Here is a 23,210-nt window from a genome sequence, read left to right as displayed (position 1 = left end):
GGACCCAGTTGACTGGGTCAACACGCGTTCAGCTGAGAGCAAGGTTGGGGAGTTTTGGGCCCACGGCTCCCAATCCCGCTCCTCCTTTTCTCTTGTGTTGAGCACACTAAGGACTGGGTACTGGAGCGTGACTTCGTTCACACCAGAATCCCCCCAGTCGGTTTATTTGTCCATCCATCTATCCATCCATCCATCTATCCATTCTTGCAACGTCCATCTATCCATCCATCCATCTATCCATTCTTGCAACGTACATTGACAGGCATTGATGTTTTGGACTGGCTCTATTTATCCTTCATGTTTTAGCTTAGATCTCAGATCTTCCCTGTCACCTTATCGCTCAAGTAACGTCCTTTCCCCCATCAGCACACTCTATTCCCTTCTCAGCACTTTTCATAGTTTATACTTGTCACGGTTTACATCTTCATTTCATGTCTTCCTCACTAGAATATGAACTGCATGACGGCAGCGACCTTGTCTGACTTGTTCGGTTTTGCATCCTCAGCGCCTAGCACAGTGCTCAATAGAGTTATTGAATGAATGACACAGTGACTACTGTGATCACACTGGCGGTGGAGAAATGAATAAAACTGCTTGTGCCCTCAAGTTCATAACAAGTCAGGGAGACAAAGTCCAGCTCTCATCACTAAAGCCTACTGTGGTTAATGACCCTCAGTCCTACCTTGGTAGAGAGCTACTCAGAGCAGCAGCTAATGCCATGTAGCTTTGAAGACTCAGTAAGCAGGAGGAAAGGAAAGCAGCTGACTCAGTTCTTAACGATTTGAGCTGAGCCAGTCCCGAATCTTCCACAGAGTGGCCTGGCCTGGCCTTATCTCCGGAAAGCTTGTGGCTTCCATCAGAGCTGCACGTGGACCAGTTTATGTGTTGTATGTCAGAATGGAGGCCAGAGTGGACAGGGGAGAGGGAACCCAGATGACCAACTCTCATCCAAGTTAGGGATTCCCTCAAGTTCTCTGTGCTTCTGAGACAAATCCCCAACCCTCTTATGGACAGGCCTCCTCTCCTCACAGGAATTCTGGGCACAGCTCATCTGGAGATCCAGTTAGAGGGCTCCCCAGGGATGTGGGCTCTGTCAGCTCCAGCTGAAGGGAGATCACAGAGGCCAAAAGGCCACGAGGAATAACTACACGTACTCACACTATAGTCTACAACTTCCAATTTAACCATTTGTTCATTTTGTCCTCACAAAGATCCCGTGAAAGATGAGGGAGAGGAATTACTTTATAGATTAGGAAACTGAGGTCCACAGGGAGAAGGGACTCCCTCAGGGTGACATAGTTACTTGGTGGATCGTCTGCTTAGAAATCTCATGCTTTCTCCTCCACCACTTTCCTAAGTTAAATGAATTTGGCATCTGCTTTTCCCACCTGCTGCCCCCACCTCCTGTTAGAACCTGGATGGAAGAGGGATGGCTGGAGCAAATGAAAAATGTGGAGCTGGAACATTTTATTCTTTTTAAATTAATTTTTAAAAATTTTTATTGAATCATAATTGATTATACATATTTTGGGGGTTCAATGTTGACATATGTTGATCAAATCAATATTACTAGTATACATGTTGTTACAAATTGTACTTATTCTTTATTACCCCTCTAATTACCCTAGATTTCTTCTCCTTCTGAAAGAGTAATGGTTACTCTGTTGATTTGTTGCCTAGATGAGGTGTGATCAGGTCCCCCAATATTATCGTAGAGCAGGTGCTTCTTCTGTCACTCTGGCATGGGCTTTGTGGAGAGAGACATCCTCTTCTTTTCTTTGGTCTCTGCTGGTGACTCTCCTTGTGTCAGTGCACTCCGGTGGCTAGTGGACCATCTGCGTGGTGGCTGTGACATCTAGCCATTTTCACGGCAGCTGTGGTTATTGTGGTGGCTGTGGTGGGCTACCCACATGGAAGTGATGTTTTTGGCATGCTCCTTATTGCTGGCGGTGTGCCTGGTTGTGGGAGGGGGGTCTGGTCCCCGGCTCTGAGCTGGAACATTTGAAAGAGGATGTGGTGAGGAGGTTGTCTGTGATTTTTGAGTTGGGAAGGACCCCTGTGCTGAAGTGCTGTCCCGAATCAAATGTCTTCTTCCCAGCACTGTCATCTCAAGGAAAAGGAAATGACTGGGTCTCTGCAGTGATGGGGCCTAGGTCCTCTTCTTCCTCATCTTAAAAAGGTGTTAGTAGGCTTAACTCTTTAATAACCAGGTTTAAGAATAATGGAGACTCGGACCAAAAGGGAAGGGGTTGCTTTGGGGGAATGGGAAAAGTGAGTCCTGGGTCTTGGGCAGGAGGACCCCCACCAGAAGACACCAGATCCCCGGCTGTGAAGTGGGGTACAAAAGAGAGTGAGTATAGTGAGGGGGATCTCAAGGCACTCTGATTTAACCCATACTAATAACAGCCAGTACTTTCTGAGCACTTTCTGCATGTCAGGCACGTCCTAGGGCCAATGTCTTGCCCAAGCTCATGTAGCTATTAGGTGGTGGAGCTGAGATTATGAACCGGGCAGTCTGACTTCAGCAACCACAGGCTTAACTACCATGCTGTTTTGCTTTTTAGAATTCCAAGGAACTGGGTTCTTAAACTGAGGCTTCAGGGAATACAAGTCGCCAATAATTATGTGTAGATCATCATGTGCCTGGGCACATGTGCATTGTTCTGAGGCAGAATCATGCACATGTGCATTGTTCTGAAGCAGAATCTATAGGTTTCATCTTATTTTCATGGGTCAGGAGGTTATTGCTTTGCTCTATCTCAAGAGCAGGCTACACCCTCCCCTTCCCCCTCCTCCCATCCCTCATCTTCTCCAGATGCCTTGTGCTCCTATGTTAGGCCTTACCAGCTCCCACCTGGACTACTGCAGTAGCCCTCTGCATGGTCTCCCTAGTCTAAGCTCTCCTTCCTTCTGTTCATTGTTTCTAACATGCAAATGGGATCCTATTTCTCCACTGTAAAAATTCTTCAATTCCTCTCCAGTCACTGGAGAATGACAAATAAAATCCCCAAGCCCTGCAATGCTCTAGAATCTGCCTCCCTGCCCTATCTTGTCTCTCAACCAGTTTCTCAACCAATACCAATCCCTCTCCACTCCACTCATTGTTCAAGTCCCAGCTCACTTGAAATGGCCAACTCCATGCCTGGCACGTTGGCAGGGCCTCAACAAATGTGGGATCCCTTCCCCCACCAACTGAGTTTGCAAACATGTGCTAAGAATTGTTCTGGGAACCACATGGTTTGGGTTTGTATCGATTTCGGCATATTTGCAAATGCATTTCACCCTAATTTGCATTTTTATCATATGAACAGTTGTATGTGAATCAGTGAGATGATGCGTGTGTTTGTGTGTTTATATTTACATTTAAATACCTTGGAATGGACAGTGGCATATCTGGACAGGAAGTGTGTATACACACTGAGAGTCTTGTGTGGCTGTGTTGGTGGGTGGGTGTGGCATGTCCAGTGAATGTATGAAATTGAATGTGTATTGAGTGCTGCATAGGGGGGTGTGGGAGGGCTGGTCTGTTTGTGTAGCTCTGTGTATGTGAAGGCTGTGGATTGTGAGTTAGTGTGTAGCCAGTTTATGTAAATCGGCACTGTCCAATAAATAGAACTTTCTGTGTTGATGGAAATGTTTTCTATTTACAGTGTCCAATAGAGTAGCTACTAGCCGCGAGTGGCCATTGAGTACTTGAAATATGGCTAGTGCGACTTATGAGCCGAAGTATTTAATCTTAATGAATTTAAATGTAAGTAGCCACTGGTACACCATAGACAGAAACTTCAAGCTTGTTCTCTGCACATCAGGTGGTGTGCGTCCCTCTGCCTCTTACCACGGAAAACGCATCCATCATGTCCAGACCCCAGCTTGTAAACAGACCCGCTGAACCCCCCCACGTGTGCATGCGCGTGTGTGAGACGTACAGAGGGGCTGCCGCCCCCCCCAACCCAAGTCCCCAGCAGAGCAGTGAATCAGCCTGACAATGAGGTGAGTCACTCATGAACTGCTCTGGGCGGCCCAGCACAGACGTCAGCCAGCCTCGCAGTCCTGCTCCCCCCACCCCCCGGGGGGATCACTCAACCCCACGCGCTGCGGATGCTGTTGAAGAAACTGACGCGGGCGCATCAAGGCACCAAGCTCATCTCCGCGGCCCCTCCCTCTGGCTTGCAATCCATTCATCCCCTAGCCCCTCTCTCTCCTCCGGAGGCGTGTGAGTCATCTCAAGATCTCCCCAAGGACAGAGACATCCAGTTCCTCTATGCTCTACGACCCCATCCAACGCCACCTCCCCAAGCCTTTCCCAGTTGTTCCTCCTCTCAGGCTGGAGGGTAGGGGTAGGGAGGCTGAATCTCCCGATGGGGTGCCAGGGTCAGCTTTGGAAGCGAAACTGACCCACTAGGGCTGTGGGGGTGGGGCAGTGCTCAGGGCAGGTTGCAGCTGGCTGAATCCTGGGGAACTGGCATCCAGCTTGCTTGGACAAGCTCAGGACAAACACGGAGGCAGTGGGGAAGGAGTTGCTGCAGGGTGCTGCCCGGAGCATCTGTCGCTGATGGGGAGGAGGGTTAAGGAGAGGGCAGGAGTATTCCTCTGGTTTGCAGGGAACTCCAACATAGTATCTCCCCAGTGCCTGACAATCTTCAGAGCCTGGTAGCTTCTCTCATCTGGGTCAATCAGCCTTCCCTTGGACTGAACATTACCTGAGGCGTCTGCCTTGGGCAATTGGGTCCCTTGGTGGTGTCCCTCACTGGGTCAGAAAATATCCTCAAAAGCCTTAAATACGTGTAGACCCTTTGACAAAGCAGCTCCACTTCTAAGAACTTATCTTAAGAAAACTGTAATTGATTTAGCCGTAAGAATGTGCATCGGCTCATTATTTAAAACCATGACAAGTATACATTTACAGGGGCTGGCCGGTTGGCTCAGTTGGTTAGAGTGAGGTGTTATAACACCAAGGTCAAGAGTTCAGCTCCTGGTACTGGTCAGCCACCAAAAAAAGAAAAAGAATGCATTTATGGCATCATTTTATGGGACTTGAATGTCAAGGATCTGTTTGGCCTAATGAAATTCCAACTGGACTTTTCTCTGTTGCAGAAGTGTGTTCTGTCTTTTGCCGAAAAAGAGAAGCCTACAGCCTCTTTACCTGGAGTTCCATTTGTCATATGGTCTGGCTTCCCACTTAAATCTTTACTACTAGTTTTATGTCATATGTTAAACTTTCTACAGAACAATAAAACTGAGCAAAATGAAAAGCACAGTGTAGTGGTTTTTGTTTTTTTGTTTTTCTTAAAGATGACCGGTAAGGGGATCTTAACCCTTGACTTGGTGTTGTTAGCACCACGCTCAGCCAGTGAGCTAACCGGCCATCCCTATATGGGATCCGAACCCGTGGCCTTGGTGTTATCAGCACCACACTCACCCGAGTGAGCCACGGGCCGGCCCTACAGTGTAGTGGTTTTAAAGAGAAACCTCAAACAGCCATTTTCAGAAAGCAAATTATTTGAAGGGGCTTTATTCAAATGAGTTAAGTCAAATGAGGCAAGGGATGTGAATACTCTTTGCAAAATGAGAAATAATATTCAAATATAAGGTAATAGGGAAATTAATACCAAAGACTTAGGTAAAAATGCTAACTCTGGGTCTACACAATTACTTGAAAAATAAAAAAATAGAAAAATAAATAAGTAAAACTGAAGAATTGGAAGCAACTCAAATGTCCATCAAAGGGAGATCAAATAAAGAAACTATAGTAGGTAAAACACTACAATGGAATACTATGCAACTGCTCAAAATGATGTCGTGGAAGATTGGATGCCATGGGGGTATTTCATGATGTATTGCATCAAAAATCGGATTGTAAGATATTAGGTACAGTGCAACACAATTTTTCTAAAAAAAAAAATGAGGAGAGAAAAAAAGATTAGAAAAGTATTTATCTAATTATTAACAATTGTTCTCATTGGATTACGGATTTAGGAGTGATTTTATTTTCTTCTTTGTACTTTCCTGATTTTTCCCACAGAGTATCTACAATAAGAGTTCATAACTTTTTACAGTGGAAAAAAAATTAATGTATTGTTTAAAAGCCATTTGTTGGGGGTGGTAATGGGAATTAACTGTAAATGGCCATTTTATTATGGTGATGAAAATGTTCTAAAACTGGATCATGGTGATGGTTGCACAACTTGGTAAATTTACTAAAAGCTGTTGAATTCTACGCTTAAAATGGGTAAATTTTACATTATGTAAATTATGCTTAAAGTTGTTTAAAAATTTTTTAAACAAAAGCCATTTGCTGCATCAGTCTTCTGACCTGATGTGCCTCTAAGAGCCCTGAAACAAACCCAGAGCCTGGGAGTAGGGGTGCCAGATAAATTGTTGGCTAATTATGGTAACCCCAGCTTGGGGTCCTTACTCCTGCAGGATCCCTGGGGCAGGGAAACAGACTTTAGAAGTGGTCACCTGGCGTTGCACCTCCACCCACTGCCCAGGGTGATTCTCCAAAGCCTGGGAGAGTGGGATGGGGAAACCAGGTGGTAGGAACAGCAAGCGAGGTGAGAGAGGGTGGGGCAGAGGTCGCTGCCAGCGAGGAAGCCCAAAGCTGGGCTCAGCGAGTGGGAGTGGCCGGAACCAGAGAACCAGGGGAGGCAACACCAAGGCTGGGGTGGGGAGTGGCACTTACTTTTGGCCATGCCCCACGCTAGCCCTGCACACAGATACTCCGTGTCATCCCCCAACAGCCCAGGGAGGAGGTTGTCCTTTTCCATTGTCACAAGTGGGGAAATAAAGATTCAAGAGATTAAGTAAACCTTCACGCTCACATAGCTGGTAGGTGGCAGAACCTCAGTCCAGGGAGAGGTCTTTACCCTCTTGTTGGGGCACTTTCCACAAAGGCGGTGGAGTCAATGGTTAAAAACCAATGGTTCCATCCGGCTCTGGGCTCTGATAAACTGGGGTCAGACATATTCAGTTACTGGGTTTGTGGATTTTTGCAAGTTGCTGAAGTCTCCTGAGCTTCAGGACCTGCATCTTAGAAGTGGGGGTAATGATAATAATAGGGTCTGGCTGGTTAGCAGACTTGGGACAGTGTGGTGCTGGTAACACCAAGGTCAAGGGTTCAGATCTCCATACTGGCCAGGTGCCCCCCAAAAAATAAAAATAAAAAATAATAATGTCCACTCACCCCCAAGGGGTTGTTGGAAGGATTAAATGAAATGGTCTAGGTAAAGTCTGCTGTCTGCTGCTCTATCTGGCTGCTGGGCAGGAAAGTGTCCTCCTGGGTGTGCCAGAGACCTTGCTGCTTGAAGATGATAGAATGTAACTTCCAGACACCGTGAATCAAGGAATTCCTGTTGGGGGTATCCTAGATCCCCAGGGAATTCCCAAAAGAAACAGACATGGCTGTCTCTACCTGTTTGGGGGAGACCCCTCAAACCTGGGGACACCCTCTGTGGTGCTGCACCCATAGAGTCTAGGTTCTGTCCTGGCCCTTCCACTCACTGATTGCTTAACCTAGCTGCGCCTCCGTCTGCTTATCTATAAGATGAAGTACCTAATACCTACTTCCTAGGGTTGTTATGAGAATAATAATACCCTATATATGACAGAGCCACTCAGTAAATGTTTACCAAAAAAGGGGTGCAAAGTGCATGTCAACGGAAGACTGCTCGCTGGAGGGAAGGCAGTTGGCTGGTTTCTGTGTGCCATACATGTCCATGTAGCTTGTGAGTCCACTGTGTCTTGTTCTCTGTTGTTTCATGACCTTAGGGCCAAGAGGGCCTTCCAGAATCACAGGGTCCACCCTTCCAATCACAGAGGGGAAAGTGAAGCTAAGAGACAGCAAGTGATTGCCTGAACGTCGACGAGCAGAGCTGGCCTGTGTCTCCCAGGCCTGTTCTCTCCCCACCGCTTCACCTTGCTTCTTGTGGCCATCTTGTTTCCACAGGATTCTACGCTCCAGAGGACAGGCACATTTGCACCTTTGTCCCTTCCCAACATTCTCTGGGCATTCTGTACCCAAAGAGGACATTCAGGAAGAAGCTACATGCATGTGGGACATGACGGGCTACAGCTGTTGCTTGCACTTGTTGTGTGCACGTGTACAGAGAGAGAGAGTGAGCAGAGAAAAGCTGCCAGTCCCGGGGTCTACAGATCCTACATCAACCAAGGGCCTCCCTCAGCAGCCAACTACCTGCTAAAAGACAGTGGGTGACTAGAAGGCTTGGGACAGAGGTGAGACCCTAGGCTTATCTAAAAGATATATAAAATCTCTTATTTTTTTAGGCACCATGACAAATGTTGGCAGCTGCACCCAGAAGAGTTCTTATTTATTTATTTATTTATTTATTTGTCTTTTTCGTGACCGGCGCTCAGCCAGTGAGCGCACCGGCCATTCCTATATAGGATCCGAACCCGTGGCGGGAGTGTCACCGCGCTCCCAGAGCCGCACTCTCCCGAGTGCTCCACGGGCTCAGCCCAGAGTTATTTTTTAACAAATTCACAGCTTGTTCTAGGAGCCATGATGCTGGCTTTCCCCAGGCTTGGCCATTGCTGAGTGTAGAGATGTGGCCTTCTCTAGATCTCTAGGTCAAGAAGGCAGGAGGCCTAGGAAGGGACAGAAGATGTCAAGGGCTAGGTAAGGCTCTCAGGTGAGGAATAACTGAGGCCCTCTCCTCTAGCCAGGTTCTTCTTGTTTGTTTGTTTGTTTGTTCTGAGCTACAACTCCAGAATAAAGTTAGCTGGCAGAGCTAGAAAAATACTCAGAAGTTATCCATCCAACCATGCCCTTTTATAGGTGAGAAAACTGAGGCCCAGAGGGGTGGTGACTTGCCCAAAGTCTCTGTTGCTCTTCCCCTAAACATCTCAAGCTTCCCCCAAACATCTTAGCCAAGCATGACTGTATGTTGGCTGCTGGCCCCAAACTGGGTTCCCTCTCCCTCAAGATCAGAGGAGAGGGCCCTGGGGGTGGTGGGGAGAGAGGAAGGGAAAGGACGAAGAAATTGTTTCACCTTGTTGGACCATCCAGAAAGTTCCAGCTGAAAGGAAGGAAATCCAGTCCACCCCTCTCATCGTACAGATAAAGATACGGAGCCCAGAGAGAGAAAGAGAAAACACACTCTGAGTAACTTTCATTACACGCTGCATAACTCAGTCCTCAGTGAGGTTGGCTTTGTTTTGTGCCCAGGGGCTCATAGATTGTTTGCCCAGAAATAAACTTTCTTCTGGCTCAGGGTAGGACTGGGCATTGTAAACAGCCCAAGCAGAGGACTGAGCTTGAAGAATCCTGAAGGAAGGAAGGTCCAGCCTAAACTTCAAAGCCCGGCACTATGCTGGACATTGTCATATTTGTCATCATCTCATGTGGGACTCACAGAATGCCAGACTGAAAGGGACCACAGAGAACAGAAATCCAAGTCCTATTTCCCAGATAAGGAGACCAAGGTTCTGAGGGAAATGACTCATCCAATAGCACACGGGATGGAATTGTCCCTAAGAGCCAGGTTTTCTCACCTCTTGTCTTGTTTTCTTCCTTTCCTCCTCTTCCCCTCCTTCGTCCTCCCTGCCCTTGCTCCTCCTTCTCTTGCTCCTCCTCTTTCTATTTTTTGCAGTCCCCATAGTGCCTAACATTGTGCTGGCCTCATAACTTTCAACATGCTCAATAAGTTCTTGTTGAATGGAATATATACAAGATGCTTTTGTGTACAATGCACCTTTGGTCATTGATAAAAGCTTTAAAAAGTGCATATTGTTTTTGATAAATATCTAGTAAATGCTTATTACTTGGGTTTATCAGCTCGCTTCTTCCTCATTCTATATTATTTTCTGTTCAAGGCTGGATTTAGGTAGAACTGGACTTTTTCCACTCCAGTCACTCTTCGGAGGTAACTAGGGCCACTTAAGTATGGCCCCTCCAGGGACCTGAACTGTGGGCTAGATCGCTCTGGCCAGAGCCTCCCTAGAGACTTTGGAATCCTGCCCATGGATCTGAATATTTCCATCTAGGAGAAATTCTGGCTGAGAGTTTGGAAGAGAGGGCACATCTGAACTGGTACCCAGTTGCTCCCCAGGCATTGCTAACCTTAGAGGGCACAGACCCTTGGGTAAGTGAGAGGGCGTGGGGAGGAGGTGGGTGCTGTCAGTTCAGCAGTGTCCACCAAGCAGGGAGGAAGTTTGCTCTATCTCTTGCCCCAAGTACTGGCCAGGACATTTCTCATGATTCCAGATAAGACAGCAACTCCCAGAGCCCCTAGCAGTGTTGTTCGCCACTCCTCATTCCTCTCCCAGCCCCTTTTCAAAGTCCAATTGTGCTGCCATCTGTCAGGCTCTATAAGGTAAATGCCTGGCTCTCCTCCGAGATTTATTTCCTTTTACCGAGAGGCCAAATTCAATACTGGTTCCCAGAGTCAGAAGTTTCCCAGTCAGCTACCAGATCCCATCTGCAGGATCCTCCTGGCGAGGGTCTCTGCCTAACTTATGGACTCATAACAGAAGACAGTTCTATTCTTTGTAAGGAACTTTAAGTTCCTTAAAGGCAGAATCATCTGTATATCCCCAGCACCTACCACAGGCACTCAAAAAACATATGTAGAATGAATGCTAAATTATTCAGTCCCCACTTAACCTGAGAAGCAGAAATCTGAAGGCTCATCAGGGCCCCATATGGTAAATTCTTATAACTTCTGGAGCATTTAGTCAGGCAAAGAGAAGAGGGGAGGAGAGCATTCCAGAAAGAAAAAACAGCCTGTGCAAAGGCCCCGAAGAGCAAAAAGCATATTGTTTAAAGACATGAGAGAAAGGCCACATGGCTGGAGTACAGAGAGCTAAGGGAAGAGAGGTGAGGTAGGTAGGGGATCAGATCATGCAGAAACTTTCAGCTGGTTTTTGTCCCACCTACAAGGAGAGGACCAGTTGCAGCAAAATCCCCTGGGGTACTTAGTAAAAATCAAGATTTCTGGGTCTCACTCCCACTTAAAAATAAGCTCTGGAGGTGGGGTCCAAGAATTACCATTTAGAATAAGCTCTTCAGGTGATTTGTAAATACCCTAAAGTTTGAAAACTTTTCAGGACCAGTTACAGATATCAGTGACAAAATTGGAAAGGTTTCAAGCCCTTTCTTAATTAGATTTGTGTTCTAAAAAGGTTACTCTGGCTTTGCCAGAAGGGAGTGGATGGGTTGGGGGGCGGTTACAGTATCTCAGTGAGGGTGCTTTGGCTCAGAAGAGGGGTGGGAATGGAGATGGATGGGAGTGGACAGATTCATGAGATTCTTTTTAGGAAGAATCTTTATCACTTATTACAGAAACATTTATGTATGTCTTTTACTTTCTCTGATTAGGTAAGTAATACAGAACTAATAAAAAATTTCAGATATACAGAAAAGGCAAAGAAGAAAGTAAACCTGGCCAGTTAGTTCGCTTGGGAGCATGGTGCTGATATCACCAAAGTCAAGGGTTTGAATCCTCCAATAGACCAGCCACCAAACATAAAAGTAAAGATAAACATTTTGGTATATATCTCTCCAGGCTTTTTATATACATATGCACTCAGACATATGAATCTAGTTTGTTGTTGTCATTTACAATAACGGAACAATTCAGTGCTGCTTCTTTGATTACTGATTTTCGACAAAACAATATAACATCTTTTCAGGTCAATATAGATCTGCATATATATTTTTTAATTTATTTTTTCAATTGAAACATAATTGATTATACATATATTTATAGGGTGCAAAGTTGACTATAAGTATTTGTGTACAGTATGTGATGATCAAATCAATATTATTAGCACGTTCATTATTACAAATCATATTCTTTGCGTCCCTTACCCAATTACTCCCTAACTCCTCTCTCGGACTGGATGGCATTCTACTGAATGAATGTCCCCTAGTTTATTTGCCAATCCCCTATTGATGGATATTTAGGTTGTTTCTAACTTTTCACCTCATTATGAAAACAATCTCTTTCCTTCTATGCTCATTTTTGAACACGGCAATGTTTATTTCCTGAGAATAAATTTTTGTTATTCTGAATTGCTAGGTCCTTGACAAACAGTCTAGGTTTCATCTTACATACTCATACTGTGTCCAAGGGGAGTTGCAGAGAGGAGGGCGACAAAGTCAGGGACCAGAAGTCTTTCCGGCTCCTGGTCTGTCCTTTAGAAGGTCTCGGACTGTTACAACCGTATCCTGGCCTTTCCCGGGCCTTTCTTTCCCTGGCGCGGATGCAGGGTGTGCGGTCAGATCTGGCGCGTTGGAGACCTGTCCGATCCATCCACCCCCAGCTGGCCCCCAGCAGGAGCCTCGGAGGCCCTCCTAGCCCCCGGGAATCCATCTCCAGTTCCCCTCCGCCGCCGCGGGAGGGCGCGATAGGGAGCCGCTGAAGCAGGCAACGGTGGCACCATCCACGGTTTGAAAAGGAAGTCGAGGAAGCGCAGGGAAAAAACATAGCTCCCCAAGGCCAGCCCCAGCAGCCAGCCCCGGCCCCTGCAGCGCTCCTTCCACCCCCTCCCACCCAGCCCTTCGCGGGCTCGGACCCTTTAAGAAGCTGTCCCGGTGGCGCTGCTGGCCCCGCCCAGCGGGGAGGGCCGAGCGCTAGGGGCGGGGTTGGTGGTGGCTGAAGTTGAGGCGGCGGGAGGGGGGGGTCTGGGTCTATTTTTAGCTCCGGGTCGGGTCACGTGACGGGAGTGACGTCTCCGAATGTTGTTGTTGGTGGCGGCGGCGAGCGGAGCCGGAGGAGCCGCCGCAAAGATGGAGGAGCCGTCGAGGAGGCGCTGCCGCTGCTGTCGCCGCCGCTGCTGCCGCCGCCGCCCGCGAAGCCGGAGCTCGAGCCGCAGGGGGTGAGCGAGCCGATCCCGTCTCCCTCGGCCCCCGGGACGCGAGGCGGCGCCTCCTCCTCCTGCCGTCGCTGCCCGCGGGCTCCCCGCTCCGCGCCCCCCTTCCTTCCTCCTGGCGCCCGGGTGCCAGCCGGCGCCCCCGAGAGCATCGGCAGCCCGGGAGCCAGGCCTCGGGGTGGCTGCACGCACCCCCTCCGCCCCTCCCCGCCCTTCTCATGCAGGGGCGCCTTCCCTGCAGGTAAGGGAGGGGCCCGCCTTCCCGCGCCCCCCGCCCCCAGATGGCCCGGAGACCGGCAGGGGCTGCCCCCTTCCCGACGGCGCATGTTGCGTTGCAGAGCGATGTGGGCCCTGCACCGGATTCCGTGCAGACCGCGCTTCGCTGGACACCCCTTTCTTGGTACTCTGAGGTGAGGGGCGCTGTCCCCCCACAGCACTCCTCCCCATTGCTAAGAACGCATCCTTGATTTTATGTCCTTGACTTCCATGCATGAGGAGGGGGACTGCGGAGCCCACCTTACTTCCCTCTCCCATTATTCTTGCCCCCTCCTCCGTGAGGCGTTACTGCGTTTGTTCCCACCCTCTTCGCCTGCCTGACACCAGGAGCCAGGGAGAGAGCTAGGAGATGAAATGGAGCGCCCCCACTTCTTGTCTGGGGGGGATGCCCCCCATTTTTCATCCTGGGTCTGTATCTCGTGGAGGTTGGGCACTGCCAGTGCGTTGTTAACTTGGGGCAGTTGGCTTCCTTACCCCACCCTCCTCTGGGGCCCTAGGGAAGATGAGAACTGGCGGGGTGATAAGTAATTCATCTGGGATCCTGAGGTGGGGGGCAGAGAGGGGAGGTGGGGTGCTTCCTTTGGGGAAGGATTTGACCCCCCATATCCTTGCCTTTGGCCTGCTGAGATGAGGCGTGTCCCTAAAAGGGAAGGGGAGCAGATGCAGTTGCTTTTGGGGTGGGGGGTTCGAAAGGGATCCACCACTCTGACAGTGACCACCATGCTTCTGGGATCTGGAGTGAGCTTTGGCGCTTGGGGGTGCTGGTGGTGGCAGGGTTATTGTGTTCAGGGTCCAGCTGAGAGGAGAGGATGGAGCCAGATCCCAGGAACAAAAGGAGGCAGGGGATGGGAGAACCAGGAGTCTTGGCCGGAGGGACCCCTGGCCAGATTGCCGTGCAGGATTGGAGCCTGGTGCTGGGGCCTGCTCTGGATCTCCTCTTAGGTTCAGAGGATGTACACACGGAGGGTCTTCAGCCTCCCAAGCCCCAGGCACCAGGGCCCCTGAGCTTGTTCTGGCTGTCGAAATGCTGGGGTGGGCTGGGGATGGTGGGTGAGCATGTTGGGGGATGCCTGCTTCTTCATCCTAGTCTTTTTCCTCCTTCCCCATCTTCCCTCAACACAGAGCTTGAGTAGTCTTGGTTTGCCTCCTTCCCTTTTTCTTGAATCCTCTCTCTGCCCCCTCTCCACTTGGACTTGGATCTTGGCTAAGCCTTGACAAGGCAGGTAGGGGTCTCTTTGGGTTGGAGGAGTGGGCCCCCAGCATCTCCGTTCTGTCCTGGGAATGAATGTACACTAGGGGCTGGAGAGGCAGATCCCAGGTGCAGGTTACTTGGGGGCAAGGTTGTAGGAAATGTTAGCTCTGTGCCAACCTCCCCTTCTTCCCCAATGTATCCTACTTTGGCTGGATGGTGTAATTTGGAGTGTGTGTGTGGGGGGGACAGCAATATCATATGCCCCACCCACCAAGTAGCTGCAGAGACAAAGGTTTTGCTTTCCCTTCCCTAGGGGTGGCATCTTAGCTGTGTGTTTAAAAATGTGTTTAAAAATGGGGCCTGAGAATGGCAGGGGGTCGTTTGTTTCTGCATAGTGGGGGAAGGAGGGATCGTCTGTTGGAGCTGGGGGTAGTATAGTTGGTGCTGAAGTACCAGCTGCTCTTTAATAATTAATTCTTCCTACTCACATCCCTTTGAGGAGGGATGTCTGGAACACGGCATCAGGCTCAGCCAGCCTGCTAGAGGACGCGCTCCTCTGGGTGGGGGGGGAGGTGAGGGAGAGACAGCAAGGGGGGGCGGTTCTTGGCATTTTTGGAGCACTGTCGGTTGCTCATGAATGAAAACCTGATGCAGCCCGTGAGGGGGCCTATTGTAGCTGACTTTGGCTAATTAAACTTTCTCTGCCTTTTTTCTCCCCCACCACACCTCACCCCAGTCCCAGCCCCAGCCCTTTTTTGAATGAGGACCCTGTCTGGTAGTGCTGGGGAGGGGTTATCCTTCTGCCTGAGCTTTTTAGGGCTAACAGACCCCGTCTTCTGCCCTCTGCCTCCATCTCCCCCCTTCCTCCCCCCCCCTTTTTTTTTCTAGAAATAGCAGCCTCCTCCATCTGGCTTGTGCAGATGCCTGGAGCTGCGTCTGAGCAGACAAGCAGAAATGGGCCGATTGCAAAAATGAATTTGTCAGCCTGGTGCCTTTTCCTCCCCTGTTGCCCTCCCCCTTTCCTTAGTTTTGGGCCTGGACGTTCAAGTCAGCCATGCAGTCAGCCATGCTGTGTGGCTCTGGTCCTTCTGTTGGCCCAGCTTGGGGGAGGCACAAAGCAGTGGAAGCTCTGGGAGGCTGGGGAAAGTGGTCTGCTGTGGCCATGGTCAGGAGGGGTCGAGTTGAGAAGTCCTTAGTGCCTTTGGATGGGATGCCTGGGCTTATAGCTTTTGAATTAAGTTGTTGGGGCAGAGTAAAGCAATCTCAGGCTCACAAGACTTGGTTCAGGCTGCTCGACCCTGCCACCTGTGACTGGGAGGTGGCCCAGGCCTGTATGCTCAGGACTTCGGCCTGCCTCTAGCAGGGCCAGAGCTGCTGTGTTGAGAGTCCTGGTTCTGGAGAGGCCCTCCAAGGGACTCCTGACTCCCCAGGAATTCAAAGGGAGTTGTTTGCGGGACAAGATCCCTGTAGGGCAACATCGTGAACTTGTGGCCTTTGGGGCATTACACTGCTCAGTGTCTCCCGTCTTCTTCCCACCCTCTGCCAGAGTTTTTACTGCTCGTGAGGGTTGAGGGATGTCTCCCTAGGGTTTCTGCCCTACTTCTCCCTCCTTATCCATGAGCTTATAGGGTGAGAAGCAGCCAGGTCCCCTCATTCTTCCTTGCCCTGCTGTTCTGCCCGGAGGTGCGGGGTGGGTTTGGATCCTGGAGTGAGGTCTGTCTGGAAGAAGGAGGTGGCCACCAGGGTGGGAGTAGAGGGGTAGGGCCGTGGGGGTCTGCCTACTTATGATGTCGTGGAAGCTGAGCTGCTCACTGGTTTAGCAACCAAATGTTGGGTCATCCAGGAGCCACACAGTTCCTGGTCCTTGACTGCCCACCAAGACCCTCATATAACAATAGTCTTCGAGTTTCTCTGGCAGAGGCAGAAACAAATAGCCCAGGTTCTGAACATCAGACTGCCCTTTTCCCCTTCATGCCCCACCCCAAACAAGAATCTCTGTCTGTCCTGATCAGGCCATGAACGCTGCTTTGTTTCACAGGGAGGCCCTGACACTCGGGAGACTTGATGGGGGTGTTGGCAGGCAGTCTTTATAGGTGAACGGGGGCCCAGGAGTCCAGCTGAATCCTATGGGGTGGTGAGTCCTGAGCCCACTGTGAGTTCTAGGAGCCACTCCCTTCCTCTTCTCCACAGTGGGTGAGGATCACCACCTTTAAGACCCAGAGAGAGGGTGGGTGGGTGAGGATGATGGGGGCTGGGGGCTGCGGGCTGAGCTTAACCCAGTTTTTTACCACTGGGGCTCTGCTCCTTCTGAGTGCCCTGATGTGGACGTGCCTCTCACTATGGAATGGGCTGGGCTATTCAGGCTGCTGGGAATCGTGGGAATTTCTGAACCTGTGTTCCCCGGCCCACGGGAAAGGGTGTGAGCAGGACCGGGCGCCAGTCCTGGTGTGGGCATGGGCTGAGCTACCTGCCCACGCGGGCCCTGCCAGGGCACCAGCAGCCCCACCTGCCGCATTCCTGAGCTTGGCCCCAGCCCTGCATAGTCTCTTTTGTCCTTACCCCACACCTGTGCCTGTCAGGAGCAATTCAGCCCCTTCAACTCTGCCCCCACCCCAATCTGAGTGCATCTTTCTCCAGGCATAGAGTCTAAGCCCTGTGGGCGAGAGCAGGGGGCAGCAGGCCGGCCTAAGACCTTAAGATCGTGTGTGTGTGTGTGTGTGTGTGTGTGTGTGTCTCTGTGTGTGTGTGTGTCTGTGTGTGTGTGTGTGTGTGTGTCTGTGTGTGTGTGTGTGTCCCTGCCATGGCTGACTTCTGGGCTCCAAATGGACCCCACCCCTGGAATCCTTGATGAGAATGTAAGGTTTACTGAGCATTAGTACTGCCAGGAGGTGGGGCTGTCCAGGAGGCAGTCTGATTGCCTGTTTGAGGCTTGGGGAACAGAGTTAGGGCTTAAACGTCCAACATCCCTCAGCCTCCTCTGATCGCTTCCTGCTATCTCACTTTCGTTGGGTATTGGAGGGCCTGCCTTCATTTGGAAGCAAATGAATGAAGTTATGTCTGGGGTGGATCGTACGCTGTTTAGGGTTGGGCCCAGGTGGGTGCCTGATGGTGTCTGAGGCTTGAGGACTGACTTTGGGGCTGCTGTCGGGGAGAGCTGAAGGAGTGGGGACTGATTGGCAAACCCATGGTCCTGTAGTACATCAGCCATTACTGTATTGGCCTTAGCAGAGCTACTGCTGGGCCTTTCGATGTCTTTGTACTAACTGGAAAGAGGTGTCCCTTGTTCTGGGTGGACTCAGCATCTGTCAGGCCATGGTTTGGTAGGCAGAGCACAGGCTGGATTTCGTACCCCGCTGGGCCAGTCTTCCTTGCACAGGGCACAACTTGTGCAACACACACAAGGCCCTGGGCTTGGGCCCTGGGGCCCCAGACTGGGGTGCTGGATCTGGAATAAATGTCTCTGACTTTCCCAGTTCCTGGAAACATCCCCTCTTGCCCTGACCCATTGTTGAATGGGGGGAGACCAAGACAGAAGCACATCCACATTTCCGGAGTTGGGTGGCACAAGGATCAAAAAGTAGGGAGACGATGATTCTCTCCCTGGGATTCCCAGCTTAGGCTACTGGGTCTGGGATACCAGTTTCTCTCTTCACTTCTGCCAGGGACTCCAGATCAGCCCTGAATCTTCCCACTGTCATGGACAGAAGTCAGAAGCCTCTCTCCACTTTCTCCTTTGGTGCATACCTTTGGTCCCACATCAGGCACCTTTGGGAGTCTGTAAGATTTCCCCTCCTGGCAGTGGACACTGTCACCTAAAAAGGAGTTTGTGTGTGGCCACCATAGCCATTTTCTATCCCTTGAACGCTAGAAGTCTCACTAATTAGGAAGAGAAGAAATCAAGGTCTGGTCCATTTCAGTTGATTCCGTCTATGCCCCTGGGCTGGTGTCCCTTCCTCTCTTCCCTAGATGTAAACTGACAAGCTCCACGGCCTCCTTTGACTGTCAGATTCCTGAGTTGGGGGCCTCTAACCCTGCTCCGTCTCTCTCCAGGGATGCCGTTCTGAGTGCCTGACTGCCTCGCCCCGAAGGATGGCCTCGGATGGGCATTAGAGGCACGGCGGCCCTGGGCTCCCATCCCGTCCGTCTGTCTGTTATCGTCTGTCTCTCTTGACATCACCGCAGCTCCACCCCCTCCCGTCCCAGCCCCCAACGCCAGCTTCCTGCGGGCCCAGAGCCGGCATGAACTCTCCCAACGAGTCGGGTAAGAGCTGGGAGGTTGGAGAGGAGCACCCTGGGGTGGCTTTGGCTTTAGTGGGCTGTGTGGGTATCCAGCCTGGAGCAGCTGACCTTCAGAGTCTGAACTGTGAGGGAGCAAGGGGTCAGGAGTGGAGAAGTGTTGCAAGAAAAGGATGGAGCCAGCCATGAGGTAGACCTGGGAAGTAATGGGCTGATGGCCCAGCCTGGCTCTGGGGGGATGTGGGTCCCACTCTGCCCCCATACCTGCCCTCTCAACTTGGGGGCCTTCGGTTCCAGCTCTGCCCTGCCCTGTTAGCCAAGACAGGCAGGCCCGAGGGGAGATGTGTAGCCCTGAGCCTCTCTGGGCAATCCAGGATGGTGTTGGAAGAACTGTCTTACTCTTGCTGAGTGCCCAGCTTCCTTTTTGTGGTGGCGGCTGCTGTTCTTGGTGGAATGTTTCTCTGTGTTCCATACTTTTTTCTTAGTTGAGGTTGCAGGGCCCTAGACCTTAACTTCTATGCTTGGGTGTGTGGTATTGGGGTGAGGGTGGGGTGACGTGTCTGTAGAGGGGTCTCAGCCCTCCTCTGAGTCCAGGTAGGCCACCCCACTTCCTCTTGGACCCTGGACATGGTGGATTCCTAATTTGGGATCTTTTACTCTGAGATTTCCTATTTTTCTCTACTCCTAGGACCTTGCTCAGTGTTGCCAAAAATAGTGTATGGGTGGGACTCCAGGCAGCTTATGTACGGGTGGGTCTGGATGTGTGCCCATGAGGATGTGTCCAAGTAGCCTGAGCTGGACCCTCTGGAGTTTCCCAGGAGGGTCACGGGTCAGTGTGGTCAGAGTAATAACTGCCTTCTCTCCTTGGCTTTCTTCTTCTGCATAGTCTTAAAGGTTCAGAGTCCATCTTGCTCAACTTTAGCCATCTGTGGTCCATCACATCCCACACATCTTTTTCTGTAGGGGTGCCTGAATATTTTTCCTTCTTTTAGAGATAGGGAAATTAGGGCCTAGGATGAAAACCCACTTGCAGGATAGTATACAAGCAGCATTGGCGTGGGGTCCAGGCCACTCACTCCTCATTTTGTTCCCCACTGTTCCTCCTGCAGGGTTTGTGGTTCCCCCCAGATCCTCCTGTCTCTGCCCTTGCCTTCATTTAACCTGTAGGGGTTGTGCCAGGTGGGCTGTTAAGCTCTGTCTTCCTGCATCCTCCTCTTAGGCTCAGTTGGCGAAGGGAAAGGAGAGGCCTGATGGATGTTCATCAGTCAGTCCCTTGTGCATCTTAGCAGGACACTGCCCCTAGCAGAGTCGGTTGTGTCTGGAAGTAATGCCAGCTTCTCCTTTCTTCTGAGTTATTGACGCTGACCTGTCCAGCAGTCATCTCCAGTCCCTGCTTCACATGTGGGCTGGGGTCTAACCCTTGGCCAAGGGAATAGAAGCTGACCAGAAGCATATGTTGGTAGCTTGGGAAGGACATTTCCTAGCTTTGGGGTTTCATTCCCTTACAGTGGGAGGTTATAGTAATCAGCCCAGGATAGATGAAATTATTGGGTTGCTTTTCAGACACTGGGGGTTTGAGTTCCCATGATGGTAGCTGGAGATTTTCACCAGCGCAGGAGCCGGGCAGCTTGGGAGTAGCTGCTGTGCCCTGGCCAGGATGGGCCTCCTGAATGGGGCCTGTGGAATTGGCCCTGCCTCCTGGCTGGCTTTCCACCAGCTTTCCACCTGCCCCCAGCAGGGGGAGATGCTGTCTTCTCTGTGCTGGGGAGGGAAGGAGAGAAGGAGGGGGCCAGGGATTGGGAACCTCATCAGAGGACTGTTGAGAGGCTGCAGAACTGGGGTCATTGCTTGGGGGTGTCCCCATGAGGCCCTTGCCACAGAGTTTTCCTGGGGTTCTGGCACAGGCTCTTCCAGTTGGGGGGTTATCACTGCTCTGGGCCAGGGAGCCCGCCAGCCTCTCTGCTTAGCTCTTCCTCTGTGAGGGGCCAGCATCCGTGATTCCCAGAGCTCAGGCTGGCATCTGGGCTGGGGCGCGGGAGGAGTGCCTGGCAGAGCCTGGAAACCACGTGCCTGGGGACTCCACAGAAGTAAAGTGAAACCACGAATTGTAGCCAGAGCACGTGGGTTCCTCAGCCTGGCTATCCACCTCCCTGTGGACACCCCTAGAGAGCCCCAAGAAGGAAAGGTATGGGGCAGTGGAGCAGGGGATAGAGGCAGGACTGATGGGAGCGCTTCGTCCCCAGGGCCTGGGTGCCCCAGCCCCGAGCCCCTCCACCCTCTCCCGCACCCCTGGACACTCGCTTCTCTTTCCCTGGGGCGCCGAACAGCAAGGCTGAGTGAGGGCAGAGTTTTCTGCATGGGAGCTTTTCTATTTGGCAAGTCCTTGCTGAGTATCAGCAAGCTCGGCCCGTGGGGGGACAGAAGAAAATACGAGATGGTCCATCCCTGCCCTCATAGCAAACAAGCTAGTAAGAGAGAGTGCCTGGTAGGGGCGGCAGATGGAGACTCAAGGCAACTTCTGGACTCACTGTCCCGGGGGCGGGAGCTGACCCGCTTACTCTGGGTCGGCTGCAGGCCGGCATTTCACTTTATTTGCCTCTTTTGTAGTCCTGGGAGTACAGGCAGAGGCCACCGAAAGGGCTGCCTGCTAACCTGAGGGGGCCATCTTGGTCTCTGCCTCTTCTTCAGGCAAAACGGGGCTTGAAGATTGAGGCTTTCTTTATTATTCTGGAACTTATCGTTTCTGCGTCTTCTCCTCAGCGGGGTTGAAGGACTGACAGAATCTGCCCTAGCCTAGGCTCGGCCCAGCCAGGCTGAGGAACTCCCTGGGACCTAGGTCTGCTCTTGTCATACCCTGTCCTCTGTGCTGTTGCCCAGGGGAGAGGGCAAGAGCGAGGCCTACCATGCCAGCCAGTCTGGGTGGCGGCAGGGCCCTGGAGAAGGTGGCCAGTTTCCTTATCCCTAGCGTGGGAGGGAGACAAGCTTCATGACAACACTTGCCTGCCCAGCACCTCCCAGAACCCTCCACACTTTCTCTCCTTCCCTTTCCCAGGAGGAGGGCGGCTGCCCCCTCCTTTCTGGGTGACCAGAGAAACTGGGGCATGGGTGTGGGGTGGAGCCAGGAACCTCGGCGTCCTGCCTCCCAGCCTCTGGCTCTGTCTCTGAGCCCCTGAGGAAGGCAGGTAACCAGCCCCGTGGAGGAGAAAGTGGGTCAGTGCTGGCGTGGGACAGGGGTCTGGGAAGTGGACTGGCCTCCCTTCTCCATTTTGATGCCTCCTGGCACACCTCTGTGCTCACTCCAGATCTGCTCCCTGCTCCTCTTCCCTGCTCCATCATTCCAAAGGGATTGAAGGCTTAGAATGGGAAGGCCGGAGGAGGCAGGGTCAGCCCTGAAGGGAAGTGGAAGATGCCAAAGTAGGTTCACATCTTTCCTGGACTTGGTTTCAAATGAGAGGGTTCAGCCAGCACGTTGCATGGGAGCTGGCACATGGCAGCTCCCAGGCCATGCTGACTGGCTCCAGCACGACTGGGCTGGAAGGGCAGGAAAGAACTGGAGGGCAGGCAGGCCTGATGTCTCCAGGGCCCCAGGGCAGCTGGCATCTCACACTCCATCCAGGGTACGCCTGGGCCAGGCCTTGGCTTTTTTACTGTGCACAAAGCAGACCTTGCTTTTTCACTTTCAATCAGGGCTCCACCTCAGCCTTTTGGGCCCAGGAAATGGGAACCTGGAAGAGCTCAAGGAGCCAATATCGGGCCCTTCCCCTCCTCCTGATTCAGGGGGTTTGGAGGCCAGTGTGCAACTTTTTTTTTTTTTTTTTTTTTAAAAGATGACCGGTAAGGGGATCTTAACCCTTGACTTGGTGTTGTGAGCACCACGCTCAGCCAGTGAGCGAACCGGCCATCCGTATATGGGATCCGAACCCGGGGCCTTGGTGTTCTCAGCACCGCACTCTCCCGAGTGAGCCACGGGCCGGCCCAACTTTTGAGGGAGGGGATGGAGTCACTGTGGTTTGGGGAGGACAGTTCTGGTTCTGTGGGAGGTTCATGTACCTCAGGCTGAGTGGGTGCCCCATAAGGTCTGTGGGATGACACATGGGAGCACTGGATGGGTGGGGATGGAGAGGAGAAATGAACCACAAGAAGAGGGACTGTAGCAGCAAGGATTGAGGTTAGATATTAGGAACACCTTGTTGCATCACCTGAATCTCAGAAGCAAGAAGAGCACCTGCCCCCACCCCGGGCCTCCTCTCCTGTTTCCCTGGAGGATTCTGGGAACTGTGTTGAGGATTTTCTGGCAGTGTCTGACACTTAGCTCCCCCCTTCACGGAAGCTGTAATGGTGCTCAGAGCTCCCATCTCCTGGGTGCTCCTATCTCCCCTAAGCAGGGAGCTCTCTTTCATTAGGCATCTGGCTGCTCTAGGTTCTGGGGGCCCTGCTTTAGAGTCGTGTTAACTGATGACTTCCTTTTCTCCAGAGCAGGCCTCTCCTGCCACACTCTCCTGTGCCTGGGGCAGGTAGCGAGAGCCAGGACAGGGCTAGCCAGCCCTTCTGGTTGCTCCCAGCGTGGGTGGGTGGAGTCCTGGGCTGGGAGGGGCAGCTGCCGCTGGCTTTCTGGGCTCCCTTGAGTCTACTACCTGTCACCCCGTGGATGGGGACCTTGGCCTTTCCTTGCCTT

The 23,210-nt window shown here is 51.6% G+C and overlaps 1 protein-coding gene across 5 annotated transcripts in view; it reads left to right on the top strand.

Annotated features, from left to right (window-relative positions):
* Positions 1 to 12,704: 12,704 nt before the first annotated feature.
* Positions 12,705 to 23,210, top strand: part of HDAC5 (histone deacetylase 5) — a 34,621-nt gene continuing 24,115 nt past the window's right edge. For 4 of the 5 annotated variants that reach the window (XM_063081310.1, XM_063081309.1, XM_063081305.1 and 1 more), the window contains exons 1-2: positions 12,705 to 12,837; positions 18,350 to 18,560. In XM_063081310.1, coding sequence (XP_062937380.1) covers positions 18,539 to 18,560 — 22 coding nt within the window. In that variant the 5' untranslated portion in view covers positions 12,705 to 12,837; positions 18,350 to 18,538. Of the gene's footprint in view, positions 12,838 to 13,072; positions 13,242 to 18,349; positions 18,561 to 23,210 lie in introns of all 5 variants that reach the window. The other variant, XM_063081306.1, reaches the window with a different exon arrangement.

The sequence above is a fragment of the Cynocephalus volans genome, chromosome 16 (genome assembly GCF_027409185.1).
Source record: "Cynocephalus volans isolate mCynVol1 chromosome 16, mCynVol1.pri, whole genome shotgun sequence".
Taxonomy (NCBI): Eukaryota; Metazoa; Chordata; class Mammalia; order Dermoptera; family Cynocephalidae; genus Cynocephalus; species Cynocephalus volans.
Note: the sequence above shows the minus strand (reverse complement) of the source record. Positions and strands in the feature narration are given on the sequence as shown.